Source organism: Eptatretus burgeri, chromosome 6, assembly GCF_056783735.1.
Source record: "Eptatretus burgeri isolate ZD-2024b chromosome 6, Ebu_testis_v1, whole genome shotgun sequence".
NCBI classification, from domain to species: domain Eukaryota; kingdom Metazoa; phylum Chordata; class Myxini; order Myxiniformes; family Myxinidae; genus Eptatretus; species Eptatretus burgeri.
The window spans coordinates 10,582,790-10,608,927 of NC_140966.1; the positions used below are offsets into that span (position 1 = coordinate 10,582,790).

Consider the following 26,138-nt stretch of genomic DNA (forward strand, 5'->3'; position numbering starts at 1 on the left):
CAATGTGGAGTACTGTGCCTCTATTAAGGCCATCAAATACCTTTACAAGTGCATTTTTAAAGGTCCTGGCCAAGCCACATTGACATTTGAAAGAGGGGAACATCCCATCAGAGTTTCTAAGCATGGAAGAAATGAGATCACCGATTACGTGAATTTCCGCAACATCGAAGCTTCCGAAGCTGCCTGGAGGATCTTTGGGTTTCCCACGCAAGACCATTCACCTGCTGTGGAATCACTACCAGTGCATCTCCCCAATGAACAGCATGTCACGTTTCACAATACCAACCCTTTCACGTGTTATAACTCTTTCATGAGCCTTGACTATACAAAAAAAAAGGAAAGAAATAAAGGAAAAAACAAAAACAAAAACACAGTATCCTGCATTGTTAGCATAGCAGTGATGAAGTTGTTTGAAGAGAGAGCTGTACGTTATCATGAAAAAGGGATCACGATGATGTTTACTGCTACTCCAAAAATGCGAGGTTAATTGTTATGCACATACACATGCACATGCACATGCACATGCACATGCACATGCACATACACAAACATGGATGCACTGACGCAGACCCACAGAGGTGATTTTTCCAATCTATTGTAAATGTGTTTCACATTAAACATGCCCAATCAGTTTTTTTTAAGTGCATCATAATCCATGTCTTGTGAAAACAAAATTGTGAGGTTTGTAATACATGAGATCGGACTACTCACAGAACATCCAACATGGCACTGGCTGTCAATGTCCCTCCATACATATGTTGTATACGGCTAACCAAGCGAGTAGGATCAGGGCTTTGGCTGAAGTTATGGAAGTCGAATTCTTTCTTGAACTTCGTTGCATATTGTGCCACGGCAACCTGCACACCACAATTCAAGATTTATCTTCTATTCACTGGTTGCTCAAACACATATTTCATTCTACTGTATTATTACTCTGCATATCATTGAGGATGAAGGTAAAAGAAGAAAGGGATCAATTGTATGACTTTCAATAGACTGCTTATCGGATCAAAATACTTCATAAAACATGCCATTGTTACAATTATTGATCATGCAGAAACTATTTCAAAACAAAACGAAATAAATTCCATTAAATGATATTCAGGTTTAGCCTGATTGTACGACAACAAATTTAACAGAATGAACATCACTGAGTGGTAATGATGATGTAACGCCAAAAAAAATTAATGTTTTGATACTGCACATCCATCCATCCATCCATTGGGATCATACTCTGTGCAGAGCTTTGGTGCTGCAGAAGCAGTCTCCTGGGATATTGGGCACAATACTGGACAGGTCACCACTCCGATGCAGGGTACTCAAATGCAGTGCTGAATTAACCATTCGGCAGACAAGGCATGTGCCTGAGGGCCAGCCAAAAATTCGGGCCACAAATGTTGCAATCTAAGGTCTAGTAAACTGTAAAACAAAGTGGCAAATCTGTACGTGTTTTGTCATGCATATATTCATACACTGCAAATTGTATAGAGGGATTAAATAAACTTTTTTTTTTCACATTAAATATTTGTCTTTTTTTGTATTAAATATTTTGTTCTTGAATCAGTTCATCTTTTGTCTGGGGTCCATTTCCATGAGCCCGAGATCTAATTTAAAATTTTCAGGCCATTCTATAAGATTTCAAAATGTGCCTTAGGGCCAGCCGAGGCATAATCTGGCTCTGCTCAAATGACTCAATCATCCCAGCAAGCTGGTACCCATTTTGCTGACCTCAGAAGGAAGACAGGCTGAGTTAACCCTACCTGGTATGAATTCAATGGCTGAGCAGGATTTGAACTCAGGACCCTCAGATCCCAAGCCCATCATCCTAACCATAAAGCCAACACCAAGCACAATAATATCAAACAACTTCAAAATAATGTGATCAAAAAGAACAGATAAATAACACCTGTGCAATCAGGCCAGCACAACATTTTATGTTCTACAAGCAAATACCACCTATCGCTTCACTGATGGGAACACTGAGGCAGGGGTGGGGGGGGAGGGAGGGAGGGAGAGGGGGGCAAGAGAGAGAGATGGGGGAGAGAGGGGGCCAAGTGAGAGAGGCATGGTGGAGAGAAAGGGGGGAGAGTGAGGAGGTGGAGGGGGAAAGAAAGAGGAAGCAGGGGGAGTGAGAATGGAGGGAGTGAGGAGGGAGGGAGTGAGGAGGGAGGGAGTGAGGAGGGAGGGAGTGAGGAGGGAGGGAGTGAGGAGGGGTGGGGTAAGGGGAGTCAGCATGAGGTAAGAGGAAGGGAAGGCAGACGTGCGGTTGAGCGTTAATTACAATTTATATTGTTTCATCAAAACAATTCTGCATAGAATAACAGTGAAGATGGAAACAAAGTAATGTCTGAAATCCATTTTCTACCAGTCATACCATAAATACTGCCCGGAGACAAACTCTGCCTGGATATGTACGGAGAAAAACACAGTCCGAAGACATCCAGAGACAAACTCCGGTCCAGACATAAACACTGCCCAGACACGTCCAGAGATAAATTCCACCAGGACATAAGCACCACCCGATACGTCCGGAGACAGAGAGAGATGGGTGGGAGGGTGCTGTACTGTATTTGGAGGGGGCGGAGTGAGGATGGGACGAAAGAAAAAGAAAAAGAAAAAGAAAAAGAAAAAGAAAAAGAAAAAGAAAAAGAAAAAGAAAAAGAAAAAGAAAAAGAAAAAGAAAAGAAAAGAAAAAGAAAAAGAAAAAGAAAAAGAAAAGAAAAGAAAAAGAAAAGAAAAAGAAAAAGAAAAGAAAAAGAAAAAGAAAAAGAAAAAGAAAAAGAAAAAGAAAAAGAAAAAGAGAGAGAGAGAGAGAGAGAGAGAGAGAGAGAGAGAGAGAGAGAGAGAGAGAGAGAGAGAGAGAGAGAGAGAGAGAGAGAGAGAGAGAGAGAGAGAGAGAGAGAGAGAGAGAGAGAGAGAGAGAGAGAGAGAGAGAGAGAGAGAGAGAGAGAGAGAGAGAGAGAGAGAGAGAGAGAGAGAGAGAGAGAGAGAGAGAGAGAGAGAGAGAGAGAGAGAGAGAGAGAGGGGGAGAGAGAGAGAGAGAGAGAGAGAGAGAGAGAGAGAGAGAGAGAGAGAGAGAGGTAGGGGAGTCAGTTGAGAGAATATGATATACTTTCTTGTTCTTCTTGCATCTGGCAACTTGGCTGACGGGTAGCTATCATTTTGTTGGGACACGGCTATGCCGCTGAAGCTGTGCCTCATACCAGTACACTGGCACTCATTTCACCGACCTCGAAAGGATGACAGGCTGAGTTAGCCCCACTTGGTGTGAACTCAGCGGCCAATGGAACTCGCATTTCGGACCCTAAGATCCCATGGCAGCCACTCTAAATATATATACTGTATATATATATATATATATATATATATATATATATATATATATATATATATATATATACATATACATACATACAGATACAGTATATTGTTACGGTTGAGGGGGTAGACGGAGGAATTTCATCGATGAGTTAGGATTGAATGGAATTGTTTGGTCCGTTGACGTGTCGGAGACATCTCGATGTAATTAAGTAGGGAGACTGTGAGCTTAAGTGTGATGTGTCACCACACGGGAGGTGGTGCGGTGTTAATTAGATAGGGATGAAGAATAAGTTCCCCCAGTATGTGATTGCCCCTCTGTCCTGGACTCTTACGTAACCTATTCCTACGTTTTTGCATTTTCAAGCGAGCCAAACATGCGGAGCAGGCAGAAGCCCACCTCCAAGGTCGACGGCGGATGAAGTCACGCCCCCGAGGCTGATGATTGATGGACGTGACGTCAGAAGCTAGCTAAATGTGCCGAGCAGGCGGAGGCCCTGCCTTCCCAGGTTTCATGCGAGCAAGCCACGCCAGGGAGGAGGAAACGGGGGTTCGGTGTGACGGCAGAGATGAGAGATAGGGAGGAACGCACGAGGTCGGTGTGAGGAGGGCAGTTGTAGTCGTGGAAGGAACATGGCTCGGACAGAGGATCTCGCTTTGCTCTCCTCTCGGCACAATGAAATGACTTTCATTCAACGCATGAAGAAGACGGCGAGATTCTCGTATTCGTGCTAAGGCGATTTGGCTCGTGTGGTGAGGCGAGACGCCGGCCATCGACTCCTGGCTGATCGTATGAGATGGCCTGCAATGCCTCGTATATGTCACCGAACAGAACGTTATTCTGCAGAGACCGCATCGGCAAGCGCGATCGATGAGAAAGCTGCACGGTGGTCTCAGAGCCTTGGCGTTGAATACCGCTCCCGAATTACCACATGTACGTTCCCGCTGCAAGAGAGCGGCTCGGCACCATTTTTGGGCGTGTCTAACTGTGCAGGATGAAGCGCCTCGATTCTAAATTCCATAAAGACCAATTCTGGACCAAGCTAAGTGCCAGAATAAATGGAGTATTTTCTTTTCTTTTGTTTCCCCTTGTCTGTATTGGAGTCCGTGTGTAGAGGCGCCTCGACTTTAGGCTTAATTTACCTCATGTATTATTACATTCTGAATTACTGTCCCTTGTAAGTATTTGGCTATTTTTATATTAAATCCCAGCGTTTATTTTAAGTTGCTGTGTCCGTGTATTTGTCATGGAGTTTGACGATAAATCCCTTGTGCTGTGCATCCATCTCTGCTTCCATCACTTTGCCAGTGCCGCCTGCCCCTCCTGTGTGCATTCTAATCTCTGAAGATCACATGTCCGTCTCTGAAGGAAAACTGCTCAGATATCCGGGCCTGATCGGTGTTAACCACCCATCTACCACAATTGGGTTAGGGGGATTAATCCAACCTCCAGACCCGTGACAATATATATATATATATATATACATATATATATATATATATATATATATATATATACATATATATATATATATATATATACATATATATATATATATATATATATATATATATATATATATATATATATATATATATATATATATATATATATATATATATATATATATATATATATATATATATATATATATAAACAAATATAGATATGCTCCCTTTGGTAACATACACGAGGCTTCGAGGTCCGTCTCACAACCAGCTAAGAGTCGATGGCCAGCGTCTTGCTCCAGCACGCAAGCCAATTCACAGCACCACACGAGAATCACGCAGCCATTTCATCGTGCTGAGAGGAGCGCAAAGCAAGATCCTACGTCCCAGCCATGTTCCTCTCAGAACTACGAATGCGAACCTCACCTTTCTTCCACCTCTGGGCGTGGCTTTCCTTGCATGAAACCTGGGAAGGCGGTGTTTCTGCCTGCTCGGCATGTTTTGCTTGCTTGTTGTTATTGTTGTGGTTGTTATAAAAACGAAACTCCTTCATGGCTGGCTTGTAAATGCAAAAATGTTGGAGAAAGTCACAGGAGGCACTAACATACTGGGGGAAATTATCCCGAATCCCGATCCAATTGACACTGCACCACCTCCGTGTGGTGACACGTAACACTTACGCTCACAGTCTCCTGACTTAATTTACATCAGGATGTCTCCTACATGTCCACGGACCAAACAATTCTATTCAGTCCTAACTTTCCCTTGACATTCCCCCATCTTCCCCCACAACTGAAACAATCTCTATTATAAGACCAAGCTTGCACACTAAAAACTCGGCTCGCCGTCACACGATCCCTATGAAATTGCTGTGGCCCTTACGGACATGCCGACAATGTTTGGGAAGTCTTGGCATTCCATAGTACCACTTGCATTTTGCACAATGCATATTTTTGTCATTCCCCATGTACGGTCTGTCGTCTACTACCAGCTATGTTGTACTGCTATCCCGTGCATGTGCACGGGTATCGCTAGTGTATATATATATATATATATATATATATATATATATATATATATATATATATATATATATATATATACATATATATATATACATATACACACACTACCAGTCAAAAGTTTTAGAACACCCCCATTTTTCCAGTTTTTACTGAAATTTAAGCAGGTCAAGTCCAGTGAATAACCTGAAATGGTACAAAGCTAAGCGGTACACTGCCAGAAGTTAAAAATAAAAGTTTAGGTTCCCAAAAACTGAAAAATAATGTAAATTTCAGAATTGTAAAAAAAGGCCCTTTTCAGGGAACAAGTGATGGGTTAGCAACTGCAGATGCTCTGTAGCAATAGAAGTAAATTAAGCCTTGAAAGTTGATGCAAACAATTCCTACAGGTGTCCCAACTTTTGTTGATTAGTTACAAACCCTCTGTCTGTATAAAAGCAGTGTTGGAACAGACTGTGTTGCTACACCCTCTGAAGCATTATTTGGACAATATTGCACTGCAGGAAGTAGTGTATTGCTATCATAATAGCAAGAAAAAGACAATTAACAAAGGAAGACAGACAGACCATTTTCTATATATAACTAAAACTCTCATCTTGTATGTATGCATGTATGTATATATGTATGTATGTATATTCCTGAAATACAGCCAAAATGGTACAGGATAGCACAAAAATGTTAGGGCCGCCTTACTCACCATTCTCCTGCTGAGTGCAGTATCAAGTTTCATTCAAATCGGGCAACGAAAAAAAATATTAAAAAATCAATTCCCGATTCAGTCAAGTACTCTGCGGGAGAATTTGATCAATGCAAACAACCTCAGTGGTATAGTTCGCTGGAGCTATCGTTTTTTTTTTTCTTGAAATGATGTTTTTCATCAACCGCTGTCACAACGGGAAACCAACGGGTCATCTCGTAACCCTTAAAAGTGAAGGTCTTTCCTTTAGAGAAATTGCAAAGGAAGCCAAAGTGTCAGTGAGTAGTTTCCTACACCATCAAAGGGCACTTGTGGAAACTGGAGGAAACTCTGACAGGAAGAGGTCTGGCAGACCCAAAGCCACAACACAATCAGAAGACAAGTTTCTGAGAGTCAACGGCTTGCGTGATAGGTGGCTCACAGGACAGCAGCTTCAAGCACAGCTTAACACTGGTCGAAGTAAGGAAGTCTCAGTTTCAACTGTGAAGAGAAGACTTCGAGCTGCAGGTTTGACAGGTCGAGTGGCAGTAAGAAAGCCATTGCTACGATGGCAAAATAAGAAAAAGAGGCTTGCCTGGGCCATGAAGCACCACCAGTGGACTACTGAAAACTGAAAGGTCTTATGGACCAATGAATCAAAATTTGAAATCTTTGGTTCATCACGCATGGTTTTACATCGTCGAGTAGGCAAAAGGATGGTTCCTCAGTGTGCAACACCAACTGTCAAACATGGAGGAGGAAGCGTGATTATCTAGGGCTCTTTGGGTGGATCCAGAGTCGGCAACTTGCACAGAGTGACTGGCACACTGAACTAAAAGGGCTACCACAGCATAGAGCAGAGGGTATTGCAGCGCCATGCAATACCCTCTGGTCTCCGCCTCGTTGGTCAGGAGTTCATCCTACAGCAAGATAACGACCTAAAACATACCTCCAGGCTATGTCAGAACGACCTTAGAAGAAAAGAGCAAGATGGTTGGCTTCAAATCATGGAATGGCCAGCACAGTCTGTACAACAGTCTGTACAAAGTACAACACATTTGTGGGAACTTCTGCAACAGTGTTGGGAAGAACTTTCAGAACAATATTTGATTTCCATTGTCGAAAGAATGCCACTAGTATGTTTGGCTGTTACATCTGCAAAAGGTGGCTACTTTGATGAGTCAAAAATTTAGGTTAAATTTTGTTCAACAAAACGATTCCTTGATTTCTTTTTTATCTGCAATTGTTTATTTGTTCTATGCTTTAATTTCAGAGTACATTAAAACATTAAACTGTTTAAATTTCAGTAAAAACTGGAAAAATGGGGGTGTTATAAAACTTTTGACTGGTAGTGTACTTTATATACTAATGATAGAAATTAATGGCACTGTGTTACTTTTGTACATTAAATTAGCATAATTGATCGAGATAGCCCAATCCCAAATTTTTTTTATTTCCCTCCGGTTGACAATGTTCTCGGCTCATGGATAATCTAAACAATAAAAGACAACAGGTTTACAGACCCCAACAGATATTGGGGGGAGGGGGTTGGGTATATAGAAGCATAAAAGAGAGAACTACAATGGCACTCTGTAGAGTGCACACCTCCGACAGGCTGAACAGTTTACGTTTTGTATCCCACCGATAGATCAGATATTGGATCCGGACCTGAACCAAAATCGAATCGCCTTTTTCTTGTCATAATCCGTCCATAACTTGTTGAGATATCAAGCTATCATTTTTGGTCCTTTATTTCAATGGTGCAGAATCACTTTTTAAAAAAAATTAAATAATCATATCTGGATCTGGATCTTCACCAACCCCCCCCCCCCCAAAAAAAAACAAACTTCACCAAAATTGGAATTGATCAGTGCTTGTCACACACCCAACCTGTCCACCAAGTTTTGTCCAAATCCATCCATAACCATTTGAGATACCCTGCTCACAGACAGACAAACATGTGTGAAAACATAACTACCATCTACCTTTAGTGGAGGAGGTATAATAACACAAAACGGGTAGCAATGGCCCAGAGAGGAGCACAAAGGGAAATAATCGATATGTGTGGAATATATTGTGGATGTGCACGGGTGTGTGCGAGATAGTGACGAGCACAGCATTTGAAAGACTAAAGTGAGAAAGATAAGGCGATGGACAAAGAAAAACGATTCCACAATAAGGAGAACAAGGGGATGAATGAACAGGTGAGGATCCAGCCTGGAATTTGGGAGTTCCCAACATCCACCCAAGACTTTTAAACTCTTGAATGAACGTTCACACATTTTAACTGAAATTGATATTGATACGTTTTGATATATAAAATGGCTTCATGATTATTGATTAAATTTTCATATATTGTGTTACAGTAGAATTAAGAATTGTGGCCAGAAAAGGTTGTTCGTTTCAAACTGTTCTTTTCTATTCAGTAACTTCATTTTAATTTCATCTGTATGCGAGTACACGTACTGTTTAAAAAAACAACAAAGTGTCATAAATATTTATTTTGGGGTTGTATATCATGATGGACATCAAGTGTGCCGGATCAACACCTGAGAATTTCCGACTCTAATGTAAAGGATTTAAAAAAAGATTTCAATCTTTTGCATCAAATCCAGCCGCCCATTTCAACTTACCTTAATTTGGTGCTCTTTATGCAAATAGTTTGATAGTTTGTCTTTGAAGTTATTCTACGAGAAAGGCGACTTACTCAATTAGAAAGGTACCACTGATGCAGTGCCCCCTGTAGGTTAAAGCAGGATTTTGTATCTTTGATGCCAATTCATCTTTGCGGAGATTCTGAATATCATTTTGGGGGAGCTCAAGGCACTGAATGAGGTGTCGGAACCACTGGGATTACAGGTTCCCTCGGTCAAAACTAAGATCCAGGCTTTCAATGACATCCTGGATGCTGCTATCTTGTCTGTACAAGTTTGTGGCAAGGATGCTGAGATCGTGGAGAGATTCACTTACCTTGGCAGTGATATTCATGTCTCTGCTGGCTGTGAGTCAGAGGTCAATAGACATCTGGGTCGGACCTGGGGAGTCATGGATTCACTGGACCATGGGGTGTGGCGCTGCCGGTACCTGTGCGAGAGGCCGAAAGTCTGGGTCTTCAGGTCCTTGGTGCTTCCAGTCTTGCTCTATGGATGTGAGACTTGGACTTTGACCAGTGATCTGAGACGGAGACTAAATTCCTTTGGTACCAGGTCTCTTCGGAGAATCCTTGGTTATCACTGGTCAGACTTTGTGTCTAACGATCGGTTGCTGAGAGAGACTTTGATGAGATTTGTTACTTGCATAGTTCGTGAGTGTCAGATGCGGCTGTATGGACATGTGGCTCATTTTCCTGACGCTGATCCTGCTCATGAGATTCTCTCAGCGTGGGAGCCTCATGAGTGGAAGCGGCCAATGGGCTGACCACGTACCTCGTGGTTACAGCAGATTGATCGGCATCTCAAGGAGATGGGGATGGGCCAGACATCTGCCTGGCGGATGGCCAGCTGGAGGCCCTTGGAGTACCGGTAGAAAGTGGACGCAGCGACGTGCTGCCCCGGTGCATGCTCCCATACCTGACCTGAACTGATTGATTGCAAGCATGTGGAACACTCAGCTTTGATGTCCTTCCAAAAGACAGGGTGCTCATTGACGTAATGCCCTAACTAGGAAGTTTTCGGCTGATAGACTACGAGCAGATTGCAAATTTAACCCAGGTTCAACAACTTAAAGCCAGTATGTTACCTCTGAGCTATCCTGCAATCCTTACCTTAGTTTACCTTCCACAGACATTATCTGATAGTGATAAGACTTAAATAAGAATGAGAATTGCTTTGCAATACATGTCCCCCTTTCGGTGATATTTTCTAAGTCCAAAAAGGGCATAACTCTGTGAAAAATTGATGAAACACCCTCAAGCTCGAACTTGTTCTGTATATTATCATAATAAAGCCATGTTCCAAGTTGCAGTTAAATATGTTAAAGGTTATTGGGGGGGGGGTGGGGAAGAGTCTGAAAAACCACAGGTGGGAAGGATAAACGGACAGACGGAGAGCAAACCTCCAGTCCCCTCTGGTGAAACCTGGAGGGGATTAACACATTCAAGAGTTATTCAGCATAAAAAACAGTGAGAGGACCAGAGGCCATAGCCTGAGAGTAAAGAAGAGGGTTAATACGGTAGTAAGGCAAGGGTCTTTCACTCAGAGTAGTTCACCTTCGGTGGTGAAGGTGACGGAGGTTATATTTTCACCATATCTGTTCTTTGTCTGTCTTTCAGTAGGACATCTGAAAAAGTTATGGAAGGTAGGGGACTAATAACACCTGCTGCCTTTAAAGAAATGTCCCATGAATGTTTGAAACTGATCTGCCATCAGTACCATATATTGTTTTCTAATATTTATTGATGCCAAGTGTGCTTAAGGGCGAGAGGTATGCACACTTGCCTGGAAGCTGTCTCGCCTAGGTTTGAATCTCGGCACAGTTACAAACTGTCATCTGGTGTCTCGCAGGCAGGACTAGGCATCAATGTGCATGCTGTCCCTTGGATGGACGTTAAGTTAAACTGGGCGTCGTTTCTGCCAGCATTATTGGTGGATATCAAATGTCTCACAGTATCCATCGCGAGGAGTATGCGAGTTAGACGGCATCCTGGCCAAATTCCAAGTTCCTACCCTGACGTCCTGCGTCGGAGCGGCAACCCATTCAGGATTGTGACCTCAGCCATATAAACTACTTCAGCAGAATCAAAACTCTGTATAGAGCATGGTGCATCATCTGACCTGATCTGAAGTATGCGCAACATGTGTGACATAATAAAGCAGTTATTCTAGCATATTCTAGCATGACAGACCAAGACTCATTTGTGGATTTTGCCCCACTGGTTGCACTATGTCTGAAATGCCGCTGTGCTGCTGATGTAGTGCCTCTGCATATTATTAGCAGGAATGGGGACATTCGCCAGGATACCAGGACACATTGGCCTACTCATAGAACAGAATTTTTGCTCATACTGTATGCCTAAATTTTTAGTCGCGTCTCACGTAGCGAACGTGGCTCTCAGAGAGCTCCACATTGTTCTTCTTATTCTTGTTGTTCTTCTTCTTCTTCTGGTGAAGCCAAAACCTTTATGACTCGGCTCTTTTATATACAAGATCCGGATCTCCTTAAATACTAAACACCTGTACACATCCTCGCATTGAGGGTGCCTTCTGAGAGCGTCTATCATCAACTTTTATATATATTCGGACATTTGCTTTAAAGTTTTGAAAAGTTCACGTTACTATTTAAAGATTATTCCATTTAATGTGTTGTAATTTCGTAAATACACTATTTTCTCGTCATCAACAGGAGCCTCCATGACGGGTCTCGCTATTGGCTCCATCAAGGCATGTGACGAAATATCGGAAGTTGTTGTTATTGCCTTTAGGACGCGGCTCTTGGACACATTTGCCCTTGTTTTTTAAATGGAAGTTTGACAAAATATCATTTTACCTGTATTTTCTGAACTTGTACTTTGAAAGTACTGAATTATATTTTTAAACTTTGGCACAAAAATGTCAGGGATAATGTTATTTGTTAGATATAAACAGTACATTACACCATTTGTCAAAAATGATTCCAAAAATCAGTTCCAGGATGAATTCGCTTGAGACGTGCAAGGGATATTACTATTGCAGTGACCACCAGAGACAGAGAATCATAGACAGAATAAAGGTTTGAACTTTGATCCTTAGCCTCCAACACTTAGTAAACTAGAAGGGCACTCGGTAGGGCGCATACCTCTGCCACGTAATGCCTGATCCAGTCGAACATATCGGGTCCATAACATTTTTGAAATATCATTCCAGATATCATTTTTGGCCCCATCACTCAATGGTGAAGAATCACTTTAAAAATTATATTAGCCGGATCTCGATCCGGATCTTCACCAAAATCTAATCAGTTCGTCATTGTCACACATCCAACTTGTCCACAAAATTTCATCCAGATTCGTTCACACCTTTTTGAATATCCTGCACACAAACAAAGAAACAAACCCAGACAGAAAGGGGTGAAAACATAACCTCCTTCACCTTCAGTGGCAGAGGTAATGACTCAGTCTAGACAGGCCATGACAATATCTTTCAAATTGTTTTGTTTATCACCATCATCCCTGTGCCAATCCCTCTCCTTTGAATGTAGGCAACTCCCAATGTTAAGCATTACCTGCTTTATTGAAAACATATCAGTACATTTGTTTCTTGGTGATTTATATTATGCAAATAGACATCAAATAGTTGTGTAATACCTGGGCATTGCGCGTACGAGCATCTGCAACCAAATCTGAGATAAAGTCTTTCCCTCGAGTAAAGTCGTCTGTATGTACACTTGATGACCCATCCAACAGCACCACAATATCAACTGCTTTTGGACCACAGCCTGCCGGAACAGAAATAATGTCAGACAAATGTCATGAACGAACTTTTTTTTTTAAAATAGCATGCATACTTCATACAACAAAGCCTTTGGGTTAGTTCCTCAACCAAATAAATCTTGCAGGCAGAATTACATGAAAACACAATCGTGCACAAAAATGTTGGCACCCTTGTGCACTTTCTTCAAATAACAAATAACAATTTCAACTTCAGTAAGTTGAAATTGACAAAAGTATTTTGTCTCCACAATTATTAACCTCTGCCATCGAAGATGGACGGAGGTTACTGTTTTCACCCCTGTCTGTTTGTTTGTTTGTTTGTGAACAGTATTACGGAAAAACTCCTGGACAGATTTCGATGAAACTTGGTGGGGGGATTAGGTATGGTCCAAGGATCATGCCATTAGATTTTGGACTTGGTCCAAAGTCCAATATGGGCGCTATGGCGGCCATTTTGAAAAAATATTTGAATTTTTGTTTTTGCATTTCTACATGTTTTAAGTAATTTCCAACCAAAAAAAAATTTGTTTGAGAAAAAAAAAAAAAGAATTTTGCAACTTTTTTTCAAAAAAATTTCGATTTTATTTGAAAAATATTTTAATTTTTTTTGCATTTCTGCATGTTTTAAGTGATTTCCAACCCCCCAAAAAATTTTGTTAGAGAAAAAAAAAATTAGAAATTTTGCAACTTTTTTTTCAAAAAAATTTCGATTTTTTTTTTTTTGGCATTTCTACATGCGTGTTGATCAAGTTTAGTTTATTCAATCGTGGTTCAGTTGAGTCTGATCCGTTTTGACCTAGAATGAATTGGATATCAGGTTCACTTAAGTGACCCAGCAGTATTGACGGCGGAGGTTTTGCACTCTACCGAGTGCTCCCCCTCTAGTTTGTCACTGTTATTATTACAGAACCTTTGTTTTAGATTCAGAACTTAATATATCCTTTTAAGTCAGAAAATAAAAAGAAACGGCATTGACAAAATTATTGACACCCAAGACTTAATATTTGGTATCACAGCCTTAGGACAAAATAACTGCAGTCAAGTACTTCTCCACCATTAATCGAGGTGCTTTCTCCACCATTCGAACAATCCTTCGCTGCAATCTTTGATCAAGTTTTCTCTTGCGGTTTCGAACTGGGAGGTTGGCTACAATGCCATGGGCCTTAAACTTCCTGATAACATTGCGTACGGTGGACACAGGAAAATCAAGGTCTCTGGAGATGGACTTGTAGCCTTGAGATTGTCCATGCTTGGCTACAATCTTGTGTCTAACCTCCTCAGACAATTCTCTGTTTTTCTTTCTTTTCTCCATGCTGATTGTGGTGCACACAGTGACACAAAACAGCAGAATGACTCCTTTTCTCTATTCAAACTGGGTGAATTTTTGTATTGCAGGCACCTGCAACTAACCACAGGTGAGTTCAATTCCAAAGTAAAGGAGAATCACCTGCTTGAAATCCAATTATTTCTAACAACTTGTAAAAGGTGCCAATAATATTGTCCAGGACATTTTAGGATTTCTGTGTGGAAGAAGCTAAGAGTTGTTAATTTTTCAGCTTTTTTTTCATTTGTTCCACTGCAAACCAAAGAAATACAGTATGTGGATACCAAAAGATTTTTTTTCATTTCAACAATTTTCTGGAAGAAATGGTGCATTATTTGAAAAACGTGCAAGGGTGCCAATATTTTTGGTCATGACTGTATAACCAGTAAAAGTAGATGTTGCAAAGTTAATTACGAGATGTGAAAATAAGGTGAAGGAGTGCCACAATTGCCACAGAACCAATTCCAGTCACAGGGTTGGACTACACATCAGAATCACATCAACCCAAGAAGAAAAAAATATAGGGGCCAATACCCCTGGGTGCTCACGTAGTAGAATAATGATACTGAGAAGGAAGTCAACGTGGGACGAAATCAGAAAAATGTACCAATGAACCAATGTTAAATAACTATTTTGGGGGGCAAACCCCTGTAGACACCCTTCGGGCCCAATTGTTTTTTTTAACGTCGTGTACAAATTTTGGTACATCACGGGTGATGAAGGTTGTGGTCAAGTTTCATCTAAATTGTTTGTGTGGTTTCAGAGAAGAAGTTGCAAGTGTTTATGGATGGACGGATGGACGATGGCGCCATCCCATGAGCTCTCTGGAACTATGTTCCAGGTGAGTGAATAAAAGATAACAATAAAATAGTTAAAGTTATCTTGCCATGAAGGATCACAAGCTGCTGACATTTTGGCCTTTACCCTTCGTTGGACCAAAAGAGGTGGCCTTTACCCTTCGCTTTGGGCTTTCCCCTTTATTATAAACCCAAGTAAAACTAAACCACTTTGTTGATCCACATACGATATATACTGCCATCATTGTAGTCTTGTTAATCTTGCTTGTCCTCATGCCACATCCTTTGTCTGCCTCCTGTTTTCCTACTGCTTCATTGTTGGCTCACAAACCTTCCACCCTCAGTTGTTTCACTCTTGCTTGAGCCTCAATTTATCTCCACAAAAAAGTGGGTTTTGGTGACCATCACATTTAATGTACGTACTTTTTACAGAACAGTTCATGCATGATGCCTGGTATTTAAGCAGTTTTTTTTTTTTTAAATCTTGATCCCTAACCCAATAACTCTTCCAAATTTACATGTCTATTACAGGATATACAGGAAACGGGTAATTCATTGCCGTAGAAATACCTTCGACACTTCCAAGGTGGAGTGTGTCCACATGCTCCAGGCGTCCATTGTATGTAAAGCAGGAGGTGCGTAGGAAGGTGTTATCCTTGCAGGAAATTTCACCTGTGGGGCCACATGCCTGGTGATAAGAAACATACAGAGAAAATAAGAACACACTCTTCCTCAATCCTCCCCCCCCCTCAAAAAAAGAAAGAAATTTGGGATAGGAAAAGGAAAAAAAAAATAGACAAATAACTTCTACTTGCACATTGTGAGTTGTTGACACATTGTGAGACATCTGATTGTGAATTGAGAGTCTTATTTTCTCTGTACGTTTCTTACTTTGGTCAATCATGTGATGTATGAGCTGTTAAGATATCCCAACAAAAAAATCCATTGGGACCACACTCTGTACAGAGTGTCAGTGCTGCCAAAGCAGTCTCCAAGGCTACTGGGCACAATCCTGGACAGGTCACCACTCCAACAGAGGATACTCAAATAGCTATCATCCAAGCAAGCTGGTACTCACTTTACCGACCTCAGAAGGATTATGGGCCGAGTCAACCCCACCTGTTATCAATTCAACGGCAAAGCAGGATTTGAACTCAGGACCCTAGGATTCCAAGACTGCCACTCCAGCCATTAAGCTAACACCAGACATACTGTAAGTTAAGATTTGGATGCTGAAATTTACAAAGAAACAGCTTTTATTTTCTCTTCATTTTCTTCTGCTCATCACTGGCCGACCATTCCTCTCCATGTCTCCCTCTCTCCCTTTCCCCCTTCATGCTGTGTTTGAACCTGTATCCTGCTGAGCCCCCCTATGTCTTCCTCCCATCTACTTCCTCTCTTATTATTTCCTTCGCTTATTCTTCCTCCAAGTGTCGCTTTACCCCGCTGTTAATGTTTTCCTTTGGTTCCCACTGTGTTCTCGCTGTTCCGTTTTGCTCTGTCCCGTGTTATGCTCTTCCACGAGCCTCACCTTTGCAATCAAATAAAAATAAATATGCAGGTCACTGAATACTTCAGGACACTGAATTCAACCAGCCAATTATATTTGAGGTCAACATAGACCAAAAGGTCAACAGAGGCCAAAGGTCAACAACTTAGGTGGGATTTCTAAAATCCTCAGTTTTCATCTGACCGACTTGAAATTTGAAGAGGATTTATATTTCAGGTCACTGAATTCAACCAGCCAATTATTTGAGGTCAACATGGACCGACAGGTCAACATAGGGCAATAGTCAACAACTAAGGTGACATTTCTAAAATCCTCAATTTTCATCCCATTGATTTGAAATTTGAAGAGGAGTTTAATATTTGGTCATTCAATTCAACCAGCAAATATTTTTGAGGTCAAATTTGTTTTATGGGTTTTGGAAGTATCGTGCTCTGCATAACGTCGTCGTCTTCTTGTTTGTCTGTTCGTTTGTCAGTTTGTGTGCAGGATCTCAAAAAGCTGTGGGTGGATCCGGATGAAATTTTGTGGTCAGGTTGGGCATGTGACAAGGCAAACTGATTAGATTTGGGTGAAGATCCGGATCCGGATCCGACCGAGAATTTTTTAAGTGATTCTTCACCAATGCGAGTTCGGGCCAAAAATGATATATAGCACGATATCTGAAAAAGTTGTGGACGGATTCGGATGAAACTTGGTGGACAGGTTGGGTGTGTGACCATGACAAATTGCTTCGACTTTGCTGAAGATCCGAAACCGGATGTGGAAATGATAATTATTTAATCTATAAAGTCTTTTCTTTTTTTTTTTTTCAAAGAAACTTGCTCTCCCTCATGCACAGATTTATCCCCTCTCTTGTTCAGTTGTCTTACCCTTCCTCCCGCCCTTGGTTTACTGAAGCTTGTGGCGAGGCAGTTGTCCTGAAACAACTTGCCTTTGCCTCATGGAAAGCAAACCCAACTGAGGGCAATCTCAGTTCTTTCCACAAAGCTCGGAACAAGTGTGTATCTACCCTCAGGAGAGCCAGAAAACAACATCTTTCTCATCTCAAGTCTGAACTCTCAAACCTCTCTCCCTCCTCAAAATCCTGGTGGCGTTTAATCAAATCTGTTTCTGGTGTATGTTCCCCCTCCATCCCCTCCCTTACCTCAAATGGCCGCACTGCTGATTCCACACGTGATAAAGCTGAATGTCTAAACTCGGTGTTTGCAGCTAAATCTTGTGTCCTAAACCCATCACTATCTCGACCCACTTTACCCAGTCGCACCCAACTGTCCCTGGACTCTGTATCCTTTTCTCCTGACAAGGTGGAGAGCTTGCTTTCAAACCTCGAGTCAGATTCTGCAACCGGTCCAGACGGCATCAGCCCACGTGTCCTCAAAGCCTGCTCTTCTGCTCTTGCTCACCCTCTCTCTGTTCTATTCACCCTCTCATTTGCCCAAGGTCATCTGCCATCTGCTTGGAAATCTGCTAACATCACTGCCCTGCATAAAAAGGTGCAAAAACAGATCCCTGTAACTACAGACCAATCAGCCTTCTCCCAATCATCAGCAAGGTGATGGAATCCATCATCGTTTCAGACATGAAATCCTTCCTCTTCTCCAATGGCTTGATTTCCAATCATCAATTTGGTTTCAGACCAGGTCACTCTACCCTGGATATGCTGCTTCTGCTCTCCCGTCAATGGATGGAGGTCCTCAATGCCAGACAGGAAATCCGAGCCGTATCCCTGGACATATCACGTGCTTTTGACACAGTCTGGCACCCTGCCCAACTCACCAAACTCTCTTCCCATGGTAGTCAAGGCCATCTCCACTCATGGCTCGCAGACTTCCTCTCCTGTCGCAGTCAACGTGTGGCCCTAAATGGAGTTCTTTCATCCCCTCTTCCTGTGCAGGCTGGAGTTCCTCAAGGTAGCGTTCTGGGCCCTGTTCTTTTTCTGGTTTTCATCAATGATCTCTCGGACTCTCTGGAAAATCCTCTATTTCTCTTTGCCGATGACTCCACCCTCTGCCGTACCATCTGTCATCCCTCAGACCGGCAAGCAGCAGCTTCTTCGCTCACTGCAGATCTGGATAAAATCACAAACTGGTCCAACACGTGGAACATGTCTTTCAATCCAGACAAATCTCAAACTCTCACTATGTCTCTTCGAAAGGACCGTTTACAAAACCCCCCCATCCACTTTCTCAACAATCCTCTGGAAGAAGTCTTTTCTTTCAAGCTTCTAGGTCTCACTATCTGCCATGACCTTTCCTGGGAAAGTCACATTTCCAACCTCGCCTCAAAAGCCAGTCGCCGACTGGGAATCCTCCGTCGTGCTAAGTCCTTCCTCGGCCCTCTTGAGCTCCTGACCACTTACAAAGCTTTTGTCCGTAGCCTGATGGAGTACTGCTCTCCCCTCTGGGCTGGTGCTCCTGCCTCCCACCTTTCTCGGCTTCACGCTGTCGAAACCAGGGCATTTAAGATCATCGGCATCTCCCGCAATGAAGCTGAGTCTTTGGGCCTCTCACTCAATCACCGCAGGTTGGTCGGTGGTCTTTCTGTCTTCTACCGACTCCTCTCCAGCCTTGCCCCCCTGCTCTCTCTGCGATTTGTCCACACCACATTTCCACAGGGCGCTCAAGGTCCGCCAACAACCCCCTTCTGGTAAAACTACCAAAATCACGAATCACTGCTCATCTTCACTCTTTCATTCCTCTTTTTTCCCGCCTTTGGAATAAACTTCCTCACTCTATTCTTTCCCATTCTTCCCTCCAGGCTTTCAAAACAGCTGTTCACCACCACCTCTTATCTTCCCCCATCCAAATCCTCGATCTTTTCTACCCCCGATAATCCACCCAAGCCCACTTCCTTCATTTCTCCTGCTTTCCTTCCTGAAAGTCCCCGAAATGTCCATCTTCTCTTCGCCATGTTCCCCGTCCCATCCCCATCCCTCTCCCTTCCACAGTTCACCTGTGTCTGTTCCCCAATGTTTTGTCCCTTCCACTCCCGCCCCTCTTGTCTCATGCCTCCTTGCTGTGAGTTGTGTGTTAGCTCTCATACGAGCCTCGACCAAGGTATACAAAAAAAAAAAAAAAAGTGTTTCTTTTCCATTGAGAGATTGGGCCAAAAACGATATATAGCATGATATTTTAAAAATGAATTGGGCCAGATATGTTCTTGTGGATCAGGCATTACGTGGCGGAGGTATGCGCTCTTCCGAGTGCCCTTATAATTGTTCATCTAATCATTCATTTTTGTGAACAATGATCTTCTCTGACGATATAGGATAAACTCAGAAATTAGACGTGTGAATAATCGTAACACCATTGTCACTTTCTTTCGCTACCGCTTGGTTAAACTCCCGCATCCGTCTAAAGGGTTTATCTGCATGAGATGTGCACTCAGCAGGATCAGTTCACCAACGGTATGTTACCTCTGACCAACCAAAAGTTGATTCTAGAACAACGCAATCAACGCACTTAGAACTACCGTTACATTGAGAAGTCGAAGGCCCCTGTTGGCAGGGCTTACCATGCAACGTCCGTAAGTTTAACGGTTCTCAACTCAAGAGCACTTCACTTCCTTATCAGGTTAAGAAGTCAATGCCACACAGTACCCGCCTTGCTCAGATACTGTTTGCTCATACCCACGGAAGAGGATATGTGACAAATCCTCTGATGATGATAGCCTACACCCAAGGTCGGTGCAACCACGAGGCAAATTAGGCGGTCGCCTAGAGCGACAAAATTTCGAGGAAGGCAAAAAAAAATCGAATGACCTATTCATGAAATTACATCAGTAAACAAGCAGACTTCAGCAGAGGGAAATGAAAAGTCTAGATCTACTGATCAATGACATCACTGACATGGCAGGAGAGTGGTTTATTCAAGAGCCTCTCAGAATCTATGGCACTTCACGGATGCTTGGAAAACGTCACAAGGAGGGACGGCAGTTATAATTAGCAAGCAGAAGGACCACGCGGTGAGTGACCATGGTTGTCACGGGAAGACGCTGGATAGAGGCAGGGCGGGAACTGAGATCGAGCAGGTGGGTGGGGCGCACGCATTGAGGTGAATACGAGGTATATAAAGCAACTTAATACCTCCTTCTACCACGGCATGGAACAAAATAAAGAACATAAACAAATGACAACACGTAACAAAGCATATGTTAATTAACACAAATAATATTTACAACAATAATAATAGTTGTAGTATCAAACGGCAATAATAACAACAAACATATAATCCCCGGGCTGGCCCTGTATTCCCTCTAGCACATCTGGGCTTGGTGAAAGGGAAGTTAATTCTCAAACAGTACAGCAGGCGGGTATGCAACAAGGCTGTGAAGACCAATAAAAATTTGGTCCATCGGACCAATGGGCCCACTGGTCTAGTATAAAGTTTTGGATCCATTTAAATGTGTTACAGTCATCAACAAGAGAAGAAAAGTGTCATGTCATTATATGTTGGTGTTTTCACTGCTGTTCCGGAAGTGACATAGGCACATACATATTGTATGTGCATTAGCCCTCCAGCCTTTTCTCTCTCTTGTCCATCTTGCGGACCTTATTAAATTGTATCATTACCCTAAAATGCGGTGATTAAAGCCGACATTGCGACAAAGTCTGAACGTGTTCTGGTTGGACATTTCCTCCGTCGGAAGGAGAAGCGGTTAACCCCCAAAAAATACCAAAACGGAAGAACACAATGTCCAATTTCATGAATTTCAAAATACAGCTGTGTTTTGTTTGTTCAATGCCCACCTCATGTGAAGTTCTGTGTTATCGAGTCCACATATCGAGGGAACTATGCTTCTCTGAGGGCTTTGATTTATATGGAGGGATAGAGGAGACACTATAGATGCCATTTCATGTAAAAGCTGAAATTTGACAAAAAAAAAGGATATACAGGACTGTGTTCTTCCATTTTTGGGCAGTACTGGCACTGCTGTATGTCATAAGAACAACACAAAAGAGCAACATTCCGATGCCTCTGGAAATTGAACTTGGAATGTACGCAACAAAGGAAAATGTGCTATGCTTGTCAATTTCGATCTACAATGAGACATGGATCATTAATAAAGGTTATATCATAATCACTATCACTATCACAAAGAAAGATCATGCTGTACTAAAGTGGCCTAATGGTTAAATCATCTGCTGTGAGTCTAGAAGGTTGGTGGTTTGAACCCTAGCTGAGTCATACCAGACTTTTAAAAATGCTATGTGCTGCTTCCTTTCTTGATGCTCAGCGTTAAAAAGGATAGAGCACAAACAACCACAGGTTGGTAATCATAGTGCCGGTGAATTTATGGGCCGAATGGCCTCCTTCTGCATCAAAGTTCCTTATGAAGGATCATCATTATTACTAGCAGATACCCATCTGCGACGGGTATGGGAGACAGGACGGATCACAATACTCGGTTACGGTAGTTTCTTTGGATGTTTTGCGCCGCATTCAACAGCTCAGTTCATATTGGTGGCGTGTCTGGGTGCCCATGGTAGCGTTTGAGACCGGTCGCTTTAGATTGTTGGCCTTGACATATCGTGCCGGATGAATAACACGAACGATTTGACATATTCATCGTTTCTATATTACCTACATCAACAGATTAACAACATGGCAGGATAAAAGTCGTAAATGCTGAGTTGAACAAACATCCTGAACTCATGAACTTAGTTAAGTAAAGCATGTCGTCTGGGACCCGGCCGTCGGTTTGCCGCCGAATGCTGCTGATTGTGACGTCATCGATTCCCTCTTTGAAAATTCTATCTATATTCGATTTTTTTAATCCGCTATCACCTGCGTAAATACATGGAACACATAGAGTCAAGATTTCGGAAGTATGAACAGAATATGTTCGGAGAAAACTGTGTTAGACGTTCCACGCTTACTCCCATTAAATTATTATTACTATTATTATTATTATTATTATTATTATTCTTAAGTGCATGGATGCTGGGTGCTTATAAATTACCATAATGACAGCTGGATGTTCATTGTTGCTCCTCAGACTTAAACCAAGATGCAGGTTTAAACTCTTTTCTGACAGCAGAAACAAAAAGGCATCAAAATGAAGCATATTAGCAGAAAATGTGATTGTTTATATAGTTATTCATTTTAAAGGATCCTGCTTTTTAATATCATGTTATCTAGGTTTTGCTGGTTGGATGGGTGTCGGGGACAAGACAAGACAAGAAAAGCATACATTCAAATTGGCATCGATTTAAACCAATGAAGTTTCGTGTTACTTAAACTTAGTGCATTGTTACTGCATTTGATCTTGACGACAGCTACAATTTTACGTTATTTCATTGTCAACAGGTGGATCACAGTCGGTGTATGTGTGTATTTGTATGCACTTGTGCTTGAATGTATATGCAGTGTTGTGACGGTTTTGGAACCGGACCACCGGGGAGAACATCCATGAACACGTAGGATCTCCCAGAATTAGTTATTTCATTAGTTTGTGTGCTTAGATTCCCTGCCAGTTGTATAGGGGATGAGGCACAAATGTGTTGCGTTGTTTTGGCTAGGTTTTGTGCTTCAAATAATTCTCCCATTCTTAATCTTCTCTTTCTCCATCTTCTAATCAATCACTCTATCCATCTTCCAAATCCATCACTTAGCCTACCCATAGTCTGTTTACATTACCCACCATTTCACTCCCAAACCCTGTTCACCATGCCGCCTTGTAATTACTCCTCACATCCCATACCAGTTACAAAACCCTTTATTAACTACAATCATTCATTAACATTAATTCATTATAACCCTTATGCCTGGTGTTGGCTCAATGGTTCGGGTGGTGGGCTTGGGTTCCTCTGATCCTGAGTTCAAACCCCATTTGGCTGTTGAATTAATACCAGGTGGGGTTGACTCTGCCTGTCACCCATGTCATCCTCGCTCACCCTATGCAAGCAGGTGGGCTTGCATTGGTCCAAAGGTGGAGGGAAGGTTAGGGGTGAAAGGGAATGGGAGTAGTGTGAGGGTGTGGTGTTGAGAGGGTCATGTATGTGTGTGGTTGGAGCCACTGTGCCAAAGGATCATGTGTTGGCGTTTGTCTTCGGAACCCTTTGTTCAGCCTTGGTCAGCGCAACTCATCCAGGCAATAAGTTGTCCAGGAAATAACTCTTATTGGCAGTAAGGCAATGTTGGGAACGAAGTTTTGGGAAAGCGGCAGAAAGGCAGTTATGAGTTCCATTCCTATCCTAGGCATATCAGACAGCTCCCCGATCTTCGGTGCGCTCCACCTCATATTGGTGCTGGGTTAGGTAGGGCTTAAGGGGGGCAAAGGGTGGTAGTTTCACCCCCTCACGGCATTCTCTCTTTGTTCCTTCTTTGTTGCAGTATAAGCGCCACAAAACTTGCCATGGGAATCACAGCACCACGGAACTCGCCATGGGAATCACAGCACCACGGAACTCGCCATTATAATCGCAGCGCCAATGTCAGCTTTTATTTCGATTGTGGTGTTGGTGTGATATGTGTGTACGGTTTGGAAGGTGCGAGGGGAAGAACGATGAGATAAAGGGTTCGATGATTGGATGGATTGGGGGGAGAGGGAGGGATGAGTGGATGGATGGATGGATGGACGTGGACGGATGGACAGGTGGAGGGATGGATAGGGAAATTGCAGAAAGGGATAGAACCTGCTCAACACACACAAGAGGCATTTTCCTTGTCCCTGTTATGAGGGGGGGTTAAGTAATCTGACTCAACACACTTACTAATGAAATATCTAACCAGGGAATCCCTTATATGTTGAGTGTGACACCCCAGAGTTCCTTTCCACAAGCGTAACAATATGATATGTATAGGCAACAAATTCCTTCGCAAGTTGTGTCCAGCTATGCAGATGCAGATAAGACAATATATTGTTACGGACCCGGCATCGCAGAGGGAACCACAAGGGAGGGGCTGTTTCAGGTTCCTCTCCGGACTCACCAGGAATCACAGGCCGTCGCACAGGAATAACTTCGTGTCGCGGCGGGTCACTAATCGACCGCGAATGCAAATAACGACCACATGACTTAGGGTCCTCTGTCTAACAACCATTTACTGAAGAACATGTGACCTCCTTGTCAGGGAATCGCACCCTCGGTACGTACTTGCATTATTTCGGTTACTTAACGGATCAGGTGCAGCCGAGCGGAGCTGCCAAGTACATACCGGCTATTTAAGAGATTCTTGAGGAATAACGTCCTGGCTAAGCTAGAGTGCGGGCCATGCTGGACCAATGGAGGAAAAGATAAAAATGAGCTGGGAACATTCCTAACAAACACATTTATTTAAACCAGGAGCGAGGAAAGCTATGTGGCACAGTAATGGGATTTATTGAAAATGTACAGCAGGGAAAGCAATGAAATTGTGGGGTGCGGCAAAAGGCAAACAGTATACTTATCCAAAAGATGCTTATACAGTCTTAACTTATACTACGACAGGCACCGTCATGCAGGCACACACACACACACACACACACACACACACACACACACACACACACACACACACACACACACACACACACACACACACACACACACACACACACACACACACACACACACACAGAGGAGAAGTAGAGATAGCCCGGAGGATAGAAACAGTTGAGGATTAACAACTTCCCAATACCTGGGGCGGCCGGCAGTCCTGCGCAGCCCAGAATACTTAGGAAAGGGGAGGAGGGAGAAATATTGAGGGTGTCTAAGGTGCATGTTTGAGAAGTGCAAGTGAAATGCAACGTGGGGTGCAGCATAGTGTCAGAGGAAGAATGTGACGTGCAAATCAGTTTGGTTCGCTCTTCAGTTTGCTCTTGAGTTTTGCTCTGAAAAGAACAGTTGGTCAGCCTTGCCCGCATTGATTGCTCGTTTGCGTCCACAGTAGATAAGAGATAGATGTTAGAAGAAAAATGCATGAGAAAAAAAGAACCTATCGTAAATCGTGTAGGAGTCTGCATGTGTAAGTGTCGCTGCAAGATACAACCTAAATCAATGACGTTGAAATGGAAGCAGTCTGGGCTCGCAGCAGCAATGCGTGACCCCATGCCTGGTCACGCTGACTTGATGCTTGTCCTTGCGCCGCCTGTCTCCCCGGCGAGGTCCGATGTCTGGTAATATTCTCTCCTGCGATGCTCTCGGCGATCTCTCGAGCTCTGTCCCCGGCGACACTCTGCTCGAAATGAGCCACGTTCGTCCCTTTTATGAGCCCCGGATGGGGGGGGGGAGGAGGAGCCAAACATCAGATCAAAAGAGGCTCTAGCGAAACTGAGCTCCCCTATTGGTCCATAGCAGTCATCGTCACGCCCTGCCAGGCCCAGAGTGCGAAATCCGGCTCAGTCGCCTGCCGACGGGGGCACACATCGGAGCTCTGACTTTTACATGGGGCCGTGGTTTCTGGAGGCGCTCTCTGGACCCGAATGTGCGCTGGCCTTTATTCAAACGTAGGATTTTAGGGAAATCCCTGCGCTACCCGTAGGTCCTTAAACGAGCCCCTGGAATTATGCCCCAAAATAACCCGACCTACTTCTCCTCTGTGTCCTTCGAGGCTGTGTTAAGTGTTCGATGAGTATGTGGCAGTTGAAGTGGTTGTGGAGTTGCATGAGCACATTGTGGCATTTGTGGTGAAGTAGCAGCACATTGTGGCATTGTGG

General features: G+C 42.9%; 1 protein-coding gene across 7 annotated transcripts in view; it reads right to left on the reverse strand.

Annotated features, from left to right (window-relative positions):
- The window catches only part of ITGAM (integrin subunit alpha M), a 160,860-nt gene that overhangs the window by 67,192 nt on the left and 67,530 nt on the right, over positions 1 to 26,138 (reverse strand). For 5 of the 7 annotated variants that reach the window (XM_085883952.1, XM_085883951.1, XM_085883955.1 and 2 more), the window contains 4 exons: positions 22,464 to 22,531; positions 15,563 to 15,680; positions 12,746 to 12,876; positions 712 to 857 (listed from right to left, as the gene is read on the reverse strand). In XM_085883952.1, the coding sequence (XP_085740078.1) occupies positions 712 to 857; positions 12,746 to 12,876; positions 15,563 to 15,680; positions 22,464 to 22,531 (463 nt within the window). Of the gene's footprint in view, positions 1 to 711; positions 858 to 12,745; positions 12,877 to 15,562; positions 15,682 to 22,463; positions 22,532 to 26,138 lie in introns of all 7 variants that reach the window. The other 2 variants (XM_085883953.1, XM_085883954.1) reach the window with 2 other exon arrangements.